Genomic DNA, 12,752 nt, shown 5'->3' on the forward strand with positions numbered 1-12,752 from the left:
TCAAACAACATGTTCAAAATCTTGTCTATCATCGCAGGTGTAGTAGCAATCCGGCTTGCCATCACCTACGCCCAGGCGATCGCACTTGAGATGCAGGAAAAGCCGACATCGAAGTCGCCAGTAGTCGGTATTTCGCTTACTGCAAATCATGCGACAGCAGCAATTCGATGGCCGGACGGAACCTTCGAGAACCTTGGTCGGGTGGATGCATCGAAGGCGTATGTGAAAATGATGCGACGCCTGTCTTTGCCTTCTTCGGTGCATCTAACGTGGGTTGCAGGATCATTGTACTTATGGATACAATTGCTGACAATGTACATTACAGCGAACCCTACGGCAGCATGGACGACTTATGGAACGACGCTCCACGAAGAGCCTGGCGAAGCGCACGAAAGAAGCTCGGTCTGGCCGCCTCTGCCGACGTAGCAGTACTAGCCAAGATGCTAAAAGCAACGGCGAGGATGGCGGAAAGTGAACTTGGATCTCCTGTATCCACGATACAGAGCTTCCCTGCGTTACTTGCTTTATACCAGGAAGACATCAAGGATGCCGCGGAGCACGCAGATTTGCGTATGCTGACGACCGATTCCGGGCTACAATTACACGAGCTCATCGCTGCGTATGCCGGCCATGGGATGGGTCTCTCTGAGAGCGGTTCCGAATGTCAAACACCAGCCGGATTTCCTGGGTGCCACACAGTCATCGTGGAATATACTGAGGATGCTATCTTACTCGATGGTCGACCGCTGGATCGCGCTCGCGATATCGCGAACTACGATGATGATGATATTCGAACAAGTTTCGATCTTGGCAGCAGAAGCTCGGCAACGGAGGAGCAAGTACGCGACTTCGTTCTAGAGTATCTGCGTAAAGTGTACATTGGTTACACGAAGAGGCCCTGGGTCTTTCCCGAAGAAATCACTGTCATAATGACGGGAAGCCGAGATAGCGTCGGTCGTGAAGAGATTCGGATGGCAATCGCAGATGCATTCAGCTTGTTCGGAACGCGGGCCAAGATGCTGTATTCTGACCCTGAGTACGTAGCAGCGAGGGGCGCGGCTGAGATAGCATGGCGAGCTTTGCCACGTGACGAAATCATGGAGTTGTGAGAGGATACATGTAGTATTAAAGCTGGTGATTAATGTAGTTTTGTTCACGCTTTGCGCGAATCGACACTTCTGTGCCACCAAGCTGTCAAGATCGTGTGAACCAGGAAGACCCTCGTAGTACGCAACGCCACTTAGCAGATCACCCGAGACCGGAATCAACAGTTTTGCGAAATAGTTGCCGGAACGGGTAGGTTGGAATCTGAAACTGCACGTTTTGGCGAGTTGGTGGTCTTTTCGCTTGGATGAATCGAACCAAACTGTGTTGTGGGACCGGAACCTGGTAGGTAAGACTAAGCACACGTGGATCAATGAAAATTATTAGTTAATCGGTGAACGGATAAGTGTGTAGAGATCGTCTGTTGAGCGTAGGCCTCGAGTCAGAAGGGCTGAGGTTGCTTTTTCTGAGATGTCGTCGAATCGTGGGTTGTCTTGGAGAAAACGCTAAGGCGTGTCGGAAACGTGGAGAACAGCTTACTCCTTGGTACCCCGCCAGCTCATTGAAAGCCTACCTGGAATGATGGAATGATTGTCGCGTGTCTGCGAATATTGTTGTTGGTCTAGCGATGAGAAGATCTGTGATAATGATCTGCACAGGGGGTTCGGGCTGGGCACCTCAACGATGACGAGGGCTAGGATGCCGTCGCCAATTCGGCCCTCGCCCGCGCCTGCTTTCCTAGTCGCACGCCCGCCACGCGCTCGTGGCTGCCTCTCCTTATGCAAAGTAGTCGCGCTCTTGCTAGCTTCTTAACTTAATGTATGTTGTTTAGTGGTTTTATGTATTCACTCCTACCCGACCGTGACTTGAAGAAGCGCACCTCCGCGGCCAGAAGGAGATAGGAGAGGTCCAATGCCCGACCAGCAGCGCCGCTCATGGCACCAGCCTGACGTTACTAATCTGCCCCCCGACTCGTACACTGCGCAGCGACTGGTATGCATGGCTGCAGACTACCGCACGCATGTCGCAAGCTAAGAGGAGTAGGAACATGCCACGCCCGAGCATCTGCATCTCACGACGAGACGCTACTTCATCGGTCCTATCCCCACGGCATGGCTGACCAAGCACCGCTCCGATTGGTATGAGATATCGCTGCAGGAACGGCCTATGCGACATGTACTGACATCGTGCGCCTAGGTACAAGCACCATCTACGAATCAACTACTCGACGCGTACGGCGACCTTCTCCTCAGACCCGCGTGAGGCGCGCCAACGGCGACTGAGTGGCCTCGAAGGCCCCAGTTCCTCTGCCCTCTTCCAGCACAGCTTCCCCCAACCCGAGGAACTTCAAGCAGAAGATGAGGAAGGAGCGCAAGAGCTCGAGGCCAGCGGAGCCAATGGTGCGGCGGATGCGACTGCGGCGACTCCACCCGCCTTACAAGTCCCGCGCGCTTCAGATCACAAGAGCGATGTCATGGACGATGACGAGAACGACGAGTTCGTAGACGCGCCGTCGGAGCCGGAAGACGACGACATCGAGCGCATTCCCACCAACGAACGGACAGTCCGCCGATCGAGTACGGACAAGACGTATATCACCGCATCCTCGATACCCGCAGACGAAGATGATGACGAAGACGAACAAGGATCGGACGAAAGGCCGCTGCAGGGGCAACACCAACAACAAGCACAGGCAAGTGGCTTACAAGTTCCTTCAGGCCAAGGGCAGGCAGGATCAACGTCACTAGGCAAACGCCCACTGTCGAATGTAGAGAGCCTTGGGAGTCCTGCATCAGCTACCGGAGCAGCCTCTGTAGATGCAAACTCCACATCGTCTTTGCTGCGTAAGGCTGACATGAATAAGGCACCGGCCTCCGCTGATGTCGATTCGAAACCGCCTGCGAAGGGTATAATGGCAAGAGTGAGGAGGAGATCAGGCATGATGTCCTCTTCCGCGGAACTGCCCCAAGACACGGACCCTGCCACGGGAGACCTGACGCGCAAGAAGTCGAATCTGCGAAACCTTGTGAAGTTTGACATTCCGGAGGACTCCCGGCGTGCCACGATCCAGCTCAAGGCGAAGAAGGCGCAAATGACTGTTCAGCGAGCCGGCACGAAGATAAGACGGCAGAAGATCAAAGATGGGCTTGTCGTCAAGATGGAACGCATGCTTGTGCGAGTAGATGCCGCCGCAGAAGTTCCCGAAGACTTTGACGAAAACGTCAACCAGAGGGTCGTCTCCCGCGTCAAGGATAAATGGCGGGAGTACATGGTCGTCTGTCGCCACAGCCATACCAATGACGCAGAATTTCTGCTGCAGCTCTACCAGACACGGGTACGTTTGCCCATTGCTTTCATATGCGTCAAGCTACTAATTTCCTTCACAGGTCATCCCTGAAATTGAGAATGCAGGAGCGGGCAAGAAGGCTGCCTATGAAGTTCCGCTGGGGAAAAAGACCTGCAAGGTCAATCTCTACTCATCGTTGGACAAGTCAATGGTCGTGTCCTCACCAGGTTCACGCGAAACCCTGATCTTCATCATGCAAGCTCGAACCGCGTCCAATGCAGTAGAGTGGTATACTTTCCTACGGAACGTCCTTGGCTGGCAGCGTGCTTCCGAGCTCCAGATCAGCATACCAGACATGAGCTTGAGCATACGGATTGCCAACCCATTCGAGAAGTTAGAGGCATCGCAAAACAAAGTTCAGGATGCAGAGAACACCGAGGAGGCTCTGCTGAGGACTATGCAAGAGGAACAGGCGGTTGCTCAAGATTTGATCAAGCGCTGCTTAGATCAACTGCAAGATGCACCGGAGTGGGCTGACGTGCTGGAATCGTGGATCAAGGACCAGCGTATAGGTCTCGCCTGGAAGCGCTATGATCGACTTGAGTGGATACATGGCGCGAACGAGCGGAAGATGTACGGCACGATAGCTATGCTGAAGTCGCACGAACTCGAACTGAGGCCCAAGACACACTATCCTACAACAGCAGTGACACGGAAGAAGCACAAGACCTTGACCGAACCGGTTCCTGTTGAAGGCTTTCTTATCAGACTGACAGGGCAACGAGGACGGGCAAAGCGACTAGGTCTGATGTACCACAAGCAGCTATACTTTGCCAGCCACGATCAGTATCTCGTCTTTTCACGACCCACAAAAGTCACCCCACCTCCACCTCCGAGGCTACCTGCGTCTGGAAATGCCAATGTGCCGACAGCGCAAGCGGTCAAAGACGCGGTGCCAGAGAGCTGGGCTGTCAATCCGTATGGCCTCCAGGATAGGCAGATTGAGTGGTTGATCGAAGGTCACTCAGGCACGACGGAAGCTAGGCGGTTGCATGATGAAGATGCAGCAGATGAAGCTACCCGCAAAGAGCAGAACCTGCTCAACTGTGACGGCTACATCAGCTTGGCAGATGTTGTCAAAGTCCGCAAAGCCCAGTTAGGCGCCAGTCCTGCCGATGAAGACCTGGAAGAAGGCTCGGATGTGGACTTTGACGAGGAGGTCGACGACTCTATGCGCAACGACGGAGCTACGAAGGACCTGGACATCGATCGTACCCTGGAGTTGGTTATGAAGAATGGCCTCATCATTCGTCTACAGGTGCCTAACTCTTTGGCATACACCTTTGCTCTTGACTGACATGATATACAGGCCGCAGATAAAGCTCATCGGAAAGAGTGGATACAGCACCTACGCGCTCTGGCCAAGTACTGGAAACACCGTACCGCATTAGACATTGCCCTCTACAAAGCCACACGTAGTCGCAACCTCAGCGCCCTTAAGATTGACGAAGAGACAGAAGCACACGTTGGGCAATTCGCGAGGAAGTGGGAGGTGACTCAATCGTTTGCTTCACCAGAGCTCTACAACATGTGTGGTATCGCTTGTTGTCGCAGCGTTCATATGAGCGGAATGTTGTATCGCAAACCGCGCATCCATGCGCCCTTCACACGATGTAGTGTTCTGCTGACTGCCGGCACACTGCTCATCTTCCGCGATGTCTTGCGAAGTAGGGTTGGCAAACAACTGGCGCACATCCACCACGAGCGCATCGCGAATCTCGATCTCAAGGACTGCTACGTCTACTCTGGTCTCCTTACAGAGAATGACCTTCTCTATCAGAATCAAACTTTCGATGCGAACAAACCAGGACACCACGCCCTCCCACGAATCTACCTCGAAGACGGCTGGACATCAACAGACGAGGACGTCATGACCACGTTTGTTATCTGGCATGGCAAAGCAAAGAGCTGGTTCCGCGCAGAGGAGGGTGCAGGCGGCGGGGAACAAGTCCGCAAAGAGGGTAAGCGCACAAAGCTTAAGAGGGTAGCTAAGCTTGGAAGTAAAGGCCGTAGCGTGGTCTTTAGGGCGCGATCGCGTGCAGAGCGAGATCATTGGGTACTTGCAATACAGAACGAGATTGAGCGAATCCAGGGCGACAATGCGGACTTCAGACTCGAGGAGAGTGGTGAGAATGGGATGGCGAATGGGAAAGTTTGTCGGAGTAATACTAATACATAAGAGGAGGATGGTCTAGGGTGCTTATGAAGGCTTGCATTGTATATGGATTATTGCTCTCGGCAGGCGTACTGAGTCTTCAGCGTTTAGGACTCAGCACGGCGGTGGGCGGTCTGGGCATGTACATCACTGCATGCTTGCTGTTGACAATTGACCACAGCGTTTGAGCTATATACATAGGTGCTCGTAATGTAATACTATCGAAGTGTCCGAAGTACCCATGTTGCCACACTCTTCTGACATATGGCGGTTCTTCATTTTTTATTTGCACTACCTCACTTACACTGACGCCACCACCCGGTCGCGCGGTGTCGCTACGCCAACGCGATGGGTAAGTCCCCACGCGAACGCTTTCACATTCACACTCAAGGACAGCGGATGCGTTGCCTCTGCCTAATCGCCTCACCCGCACTGCAGCCTTGGCGCTATCAAAACACGCTCGGCCCACTCCCCGCACAAACAAACGCCCGCCTCCGTAGATAAATAGAGCGATACCCCGCCCTCACCTTCTCTTAACCCATCGCTTCTACTCTACACTCGTTTAAAGCAACTCAATCTCTACTCCACCGCCCTTTCGAAGCTTCCCAAGCAATCCCTTCGAACTTCTTACCCACACTCACTTACACCTAACAACGACTACCAAACATTGCAATGGCTATCTTCAAGAACTTTCTCGCGGCCACCGCGCTCTTCAACGTCGCTCTCTCGAGCACCGACTTCTCTTCGAATGTCGGCTCTGTTGTCACGTCCGTCCAGCTCGTGACTTCAGTTACCTTCGTCGACCCGGTCCCGACTTCGTCTAGCACTCACTGCAACACTCTGACTGTTACCGCGTCTGGTCCTCCTAGCACTGTCACAGTCACTGCGCCTCCTGTTGTTAGCGGTACCGGAGTTAAGACGCTGACCGAGTCTTCTTCTACCAAGGACATGACTATCCAGACGTCTATTCCTTCGTCGTTGTCCTCTATGACCGAGAAGCCTCTCCCGTCTGAGTCCTGCATTAGCGACGTCCACACTGTCACCCATGGCGGTACTCACACCACGACCATCACTGGCTGCAAGACGCCCCCGAGCTTTGCCACTGTAAGTCCCCCATCTCTCTTGATCCTCCCATCACCGATTCAGTCCACTGACATATGAAACCAGCCTCCTCCCACTCTGACCAAGAGCCTCACGTCAACCAAGGAGGTGACCGAGACCGTCGTCTCGCCTTCATCCAGCGCTGCTACCCCCGACTTCAGTGTGTCCATCATCACTGGAACGCCGGTCAAGCCCTCTGAGCACTCCCGCCACGTGCCCTCCGGCTTCTCCACGCCCTCGCACTCATTCCCCACCTTCAACACCACGATGACTGCGACCGCGACTGGAACTGGTCGTCCTAGCGCTTCCATGTCGAAGCCCGTCCTTCCTCCTTTCACTGACGCCGCTGATGCTAGCAATGTGGGCGCTGCCCTTCTGGCTGGTGGTGTCTTGATGGCTCTCTTTGGCGCCTAAGCGTTTGATCGTTTCACTGATTGGGGTTTGGAGTTTTCGGACTGGAAATCGGTGGGATTGATGATGAATGATTGATGTACATGTTCCGTCTTTGGAATTTAGATGACGGGGAATTACGTGTTTCTCGGTAATGAAATTCATGACCCAAATCTTGCCTGTTTATGTGACTTGTCTTGCTTATAGCGTTCTCTTACGTTCCAGCAAGATTGCAATGCACTGGCGCTGACGCCTTTGCATGATTCCCGACTCCACGACTTTCTTTGAACCTGGTTGTATATTCTGTATTGTACTTCCTGTTTCTTTTCATTCTACATGTCTTCTCACCGTGATCAAAATTCTCTCTCAGTAAGGCAGAGCATTGACGAAAGACATTTTCGCGCTGCAATCGTGGATGTGTGAATGTGGTGAGGTCGGTCGCGGCAGGCGGAACAGGGATGGCGCGTTGCCGAAAGTGGAATGGCGTGCGCTGCCCCACGGCGGCGGGCGATCTCACACAGTGAGTGGGCAAATCTTTGAGTCACTTCGAGCCAAACTACTTTCACGCTTCCACTCGGTCCAAGCCCAGCATACCGACGCTTATCCACTCTGCGCAGCAAGAACTTCTTCTCGCTCACCACTACATCTGACCTCTGGAAACTCCACCCCAAAAGGAAAGAACAATCCTAAAAGCGACCCCACCTCGCGACAGTCGAGCGACGTTACCCAACACCACACAGGAGAAGAGCAGGAGCACATATTCACCATGTCTCTAACGAATTGCCGATTCTACGAGGAGAAGTACCCGGAGGTGGAGAGCTTCGTCATGGTCAACGTGAAGCAGATCGCCGAGATGGGCGCATACGTCAAGCTGCTGGAATATGGTGGGTTGAGGATGTAGCAAAGGCATGGGCAGCAAGGCTAACCATTTAGACAACATCGACGGCATGATTCTGCTTTCCGAACTCTCGCGAAGACGTATCCGATCCATCCAGAAGCTCATCCGAGTTGGCCGCAACGAAGTCGTCGTCGTACTCCGTGTAGACAAAGACAAGGGTTACATTGATCTGTCGAAGCGCCGAGTGTCGCCTGAGGATATCGTCAAGTGCGAGGAGCGATACAACAAGTCGAAGATGGTGCACAGCATCATGCGCCACGTCGCCGAGAAGACCCAAACACCCATCGAGGAGATCTACCAGACCATCGGCTGGCCGCTGAACAAGAAGTACGGACACTCGATCGATGCCTTCAAGCTCAGCATTACGAACCCCGAGGTCTGGAACGATGTCACATTCCCCAACGACGTTGTCAAGGAGGAGTTGCAGAGCTACATTGGCAAGAGGCTGACACCGCAGCCGACCAAGGTCCGGTCAGACATTGAGGGTATGTTGGAGGAGCATAAGTCATGTAGACATCTTTGCTAACGTCTGTAGTCACCTGCTTCGGATACGAGGGTATCGACGCCGTCAAGACCGCCCTGCGATGCGCCGAGGCCAAGAACACCCCCGAGAACCAGGTCAAGGTCAAGCTCGTATCGCCGCCTCTTTACGGTACGTGATCGCGCCACATACATATCCCCATGCTCAACTAACTCCTGCAGTCCTCACCTCGCAATGTCTCGACAAGAGCGCCGGTATCGCATGCCTCGAACAAGCCATCGTCGACATCAAGGAGAACATTTCAAAGGCCGGAGGTGACTGCCAGGTCAAGATGGCACCCAAGGCCGTCACCGAGAACGACGACGCCGAGCTGGCTGCGCTCATGGAGAAGCGTGAGCGTGAGAACCAAGAAGTCAGCGGTGACGAGGACGAGAGCACGAGCGATGAGGGCGGTGTTGCCGAGGCCGATTAAGCGGCTGGGAGGATATCTGCATACGAGCAACGATGATAATGAAGACCAAGGGTATCTGCAAAAAGTGGGCATGGGCGTTTGAGGCGTCGATATGGTGGTTCACGAGCATGCATGCAAAGGCGTCTCGACATGTACAGCACCTTGTCTTCAGCCACATGCATATATGCGTTTGCGCATAGAGGGAGTGTTAGAACAAGCGGATTCAGCAGCAAATCAACAATGAATATGCACTCAAGTCCCATGGCTCAATCGTGGTCTCGCATGCAACGGCTTGGGATTAATTCGGCAGCAGGAGAGAGCTTGGGCCATTAGCAGGGTGGAGCGGGATGACGCTGGCTGGACTGGTGGAGCGCGCCCAGCGTTGTCAGCCAGGTTTTAGCCAACACTAGCCTCGAGAACCCGGTCCATCGTGGGTCCTGCTGCTTTGTTGTCGCGCTGTCACCGCAGCTTCTTCTCTGCTCAGGTCCTTCGCTGAGTGTGCATCTTGTTGTGTTGCGCAGTTTTGCTTTTCCAAGCCTGACGCTACCTCGGTACTTCGCTGCTGGGCACTTCCAGAGCTCGACATAGCTCTCGTGAAGCTTGACTGACCTGCACGAGACATAGCGCTGACGCACATACACCGCGATCATGGTGCGGTGGAACGAGCTATTCAGTGGAGATGGCGATAGGCGACACAGAGTGCAGGATGAGATGAGCGCGCGTACGTCTTCTTATCGTTCCTATCAATCCCAGTATTAACACCTCCCAGTTCTTCCCACGTCGCGTCGCGAACACCTTCCTCCTCCGCCTATCGACCCCAAAGACGTTACCATTGTAGCTCTGCGATTGAAGCACCAGATCGAGCAAGTCGTACCATGCGAGCTCGAAGAAGAGCAGATCACCAAGGCCCATAGTAGCATCATCACCGACAAGGTGCTTGAGACGGCCAAGCAAGCAGGAGCTCCTGAACACAATGCCTGCGTGGTCTTCTGCCTGTTGCAGGTGAAGAAGTGGTTTAAGAAACAAGCGACCGCAGAGCTGTGGGATGCCGACCTCCACGAAGTCCGCGCCGTGGCGGCAGAGATCATGGCCAAGCGCCTGATTGAGGCCGAAGAGGATACTACATACCTGTTCGAGGAAGTGCTACTCAAGCGCTACTCGACACTCATCGACGGAGAGCCAACCACACCCGCCAATGCCGTCGAGAAGGCCGTTGACCTCCACGCCGTAACGGTCATCGGATCATCCGGCTACCAGAAGTGCATCAACTACCTGTGGCGCGGCTGGGTAGTCCAGGATGACGAGGACCCCAGTCGCTTCGTCACATACGAGAACAAGACCAACACCAGCTACTGGGCCCATCTCGACCCCGATCGCATGCGCGTCCCCAAGTACCAGAACTGGGTGCAGATTGCCGTGTCCATCATCTTCTTGGGCCTCTACACCGGTGCTATCAACACCATCAACCCTTCTGGTGACCTGGATGTCGTCGAAGGTCTGCTGTACCTCTTCACTTTGGGCTTCATCTGCGACGAGGCGAACAAGTTCTGGAAGGTTGGACGGTTCTACATCTCCTTCTGGAACATGTTCAACAGTACCTTGTACTCGCTTCTCACAGTCAGCTTTGTCCTGCGCATGGTAGCTCTTGGGCACCCTATCAGTGACGAGAAGGACACTCGACGCGAGTATCTGAACAAGATGAGCTACGACTTCTTGGCTTTCACTGCGCCTATGTTCTGGATGCGTTTGCTGCTATACCTCGACACCTTCCGCTTCTTCGGTGCCATGCTTGTTGTGCTTAAGGTTATGATGCGCGAGTCGCTCATCTTCTTCATGCTACTCCTTGTTGTCATGATTGGTTTCTTCCAGGCCTTCATCGGTCTGGACATCGCGGACGATCAGCTTGCTAACGACACTGTCTTCGTGTTCCAAGCCATGTTGAACGCTGTCATGCAATCGCCTGAGTTTGAAGGCTTCGACAACTTCTCGGTAGGTCGCATCCTACAGTACTAAACTCAAGCTCGAGCTAACAAATAATAGCCTCCCTTCGGTATCATTCTTTACTACATCTTTACCTTCGTCGTCATGGTCATCCTGCTCAACGTCCTCATCGCTCTCTACAACTCGGCCTACGAAGACATCACACAGAACGCCATCGACGAGTACATGGCTCTCTTCTCGCAGAAGACGATGCAGTTCGTTCGCGCTCCCGATGAGAACGTCTTCATCGCTCCGTTCAACCTCATCGAGATGTTCTTCTTGATTCTTCCATTCGAGTGGTGGATGGACGAGAAGCGCTACGACAAGCTCAACGATATGGTACGTGATTCCTCCTCGCATAGGCCCTCCCTTCCGCTGTTTATATGATGATTTCTATGTATTTGCTACTTCAGAGCTTCGGCTATGAGACAATTATCACCTAGTACTGATTACAGCATTCTTCCACAAATCATTTTCAAAGCGATATGCTTGCACAGAAAGCTGACACCAAATAGGTCATGGCAGTAATCTACTCGCCCCTCCTCGTCATCACCGCCATGTTCGAACAACAAGAAGCCTGGGTCGTCCGAGACAACCGCCGCCGCGGCGAAGACGACGAAGACACAACCATGGAGTGGGAACAAGTCCTTGACGGTTGTGACTTTGAAGCCGACGGCTGGGACAAGAAGGTTCAGGCCTCGCGTCCCAATGTCGAGTTCGACACTGCGGTGTTGGAAGTCAGGCAGCTGAGGAAAGAAGTCAGCGAACTGAAGGATATGATGAAGATGCTCATCGAGGGCAAGAAGGAAGGCTGGGGCGGAGACACACTCGGCGAGAGTGGACTGGCGAAATTGGACGCAAGCAAACTGGGCATGCAGGGCGAGAGCAGTGAAAACGGGGGCGGAAGGGATGAGTAAGTGCGATTTGCTTTGTGTCTCGCTGTCACCAGTGCTCTTTCTGTTGCCGCTGTTTCTATCTTGTTCGAGTACTGGTGTGTTGACTTTTTGGTTGTGTAGGCGCTATAGGAGCGAGTTTGGAGAGAGTCAGGCGAGTGATTGGCACTCTGATTGATGAGTGCAACGTCGCTCTCCTGCTCCTCTTCTTCTTGTTCGAGTACATATTACGGAATGTTACGCGATACGATACGATATACGATATACGACACTAGGCGATGCGATGCGATACTCTGGTTATATACCCCTCCTTTACAACAATATGTCATGTCTATGTTTATGCACGAATATACTCACTCTTAAATTTCGTTGGATCTTTTTATTGCACGCTGTTGAGAGATTATCATTTGCTTGTTCTTTTCTGAAATGAAGTTGCTGGCGTGTGCCATTGTCGGTGCTGACAAGGACGCGTGGCTCCACCAATCAGGCGCGCCTCGGCATCTCCCACGTGTACCCCCTTTTGATCTAGCCCACACACATGTGTTATCTGCTACGTAGGTACCCGCTTTCCCGGTTCCAGGTTCTCTCCTGCTCCTTTGAGGGGACGCTTGGTGGTTCATTATGCCGTTCCGCCCGGTGCGGTTGCACTGCCACAAGGCTTATGTACCTGTCAAGGGGGGTCTGGATGGGCCCGAGCCACAGGTGTCCCTTTAAGTACCGTGGGAGCTCGCTGTTTCTTGTTTGGGGACTTCACACGATAGAGCGACTTTGTGGATTATTTTGATTTGACCGAACGACAGGTGGTGACTGAGGTCTTTGCTTTAATTGCGAGCAGACGCAAGAGGTGGAAATACGAGTACAAGGATGCGCATCGCCCTCGTCGACGGTTCCTCGTTTACGCCTTTCTTGTCTCCTTTCTCTTTATCTCCTTGAATCAACTCCGTGGACTCCAGGAAGCAAACTCCCAATCAACGTCCTCGTCTCTCCACTCCGCCGCCAAAATGTCAACAAC

General features: G+C 53.3%; 5 protein-coding genes across 5 annotated transcripts; all 5 read left to right on the forward strand.

The window, feature by feature from the left end:
* Positions 1–341: 341 nt before the first annotated feature.
* On the forward strand, positions 342–1,109 carry J4E84_002344 (uncharacterized protein; the record flags this gene model as incomplete). Its single annotated transcript, XM_049384969.1, has 1 exon — positions 342–1,109. One exon carries the CDS (start codon positions 342–344, stop codon positions 1,107–1,109), a length of 768 nt encoding a protein of 255 aa, XP_049246992.1.
* Positions 1,110–1,861: 752 nt separating this feature from the next.
* Positions 1,862–5,570, forward strand: J4E84_002345 (uncharacterized protein; the record flags this gene model as incomplete). The annotated part of the gene is made up of 6 exons (XM_049384970.1): positions 1,862–1,867; positions 2,032–2,037; positions 2,089–2,183; positions 2,242–3,379; positions 3,432–4,649; positions 4,701–5,570. The coding sequence occupies 6 exons, from the start codon at positions 1,862–1,864 to the stop codon at positions 5,568–5,570; spliced, it is 3,333 nt and encodes a 1,110-aa protein (XP_049246993.1).
* Positions 5,571–6,218: 648 nt separating this feature from the next.
* Positions 6,219–7,061, forward strand: J4E84_002346 (uncharacterized protein; the record flags this gene model as incomplete). Its single annotated transcript, XM_049384971.1, has 2 exons — positions 6,219–6,650; positions 6,714–7,061. The coding sequence occupies 2 exons, from the start codon at positions 6,219–6,221 to the stop codon at positions 7,059–7,061; spliced, it is 780 nt and encodes a 259-aa protein (XP_049246994.1).
* A 742-nt stretch (positions 7,062–7,803) lies between these two features.
* J4E84_002347 (uncharacterized protein) lies at positions 7,804–8,888 on the forward strand (the record flags this gene model as incomplete). The annotated part of the gene is made up of 4 exons (XM_049384972.1): positions 7,804–7,921; positions 7,971–8,420; positions 8,471–8,587; positions 8,638–8,888. The coding sequence occupies 4 exons, from the start codon at positions 7,804–7,806 to the stop codon at positions 8,886–8,888; spliced, it is 936 nt and encodes a 311-aa protein (XP_049246995.1).
* Positions 8,889–9,515: 627 nt separating this feature from the next.
* Positions 9,516–11,764, forward strand: J4E84_002348 (uncharacterized protein; the record flags this gene model as incomplete). Its single annotated transcript, XM_049384973.1, has 4 exons — positions 9,516–9,588; positions 9,637–10,856; positions 10,908–11,186; positions 11,363–11,764. 4 exons carry the CDS (start codon positions 9,516–9,518, stop codon positions 11,762–11,764), a joined length of 1,974 nt encoding a protein of 657 aa, XP_049246996.1.
* Positions 11,765–12,752: the final 988 nt, after the last annotated feature.

Source organism: Alternaria hordeiaustralica, assembly GCF_023758085.1.
Source record: "Alternaria hordeiaustralica strain BMP 2776 chromosome Unknown scaffold_3, whole genome shotgun sequence".
Taxonomy (NCBI): Eukaryota; Fungi; Ascomycota; class Dothideomycetes; order Pleosporales; family Pleosporaceae; genus Alternaria; species Alternaria hordeiaustralica.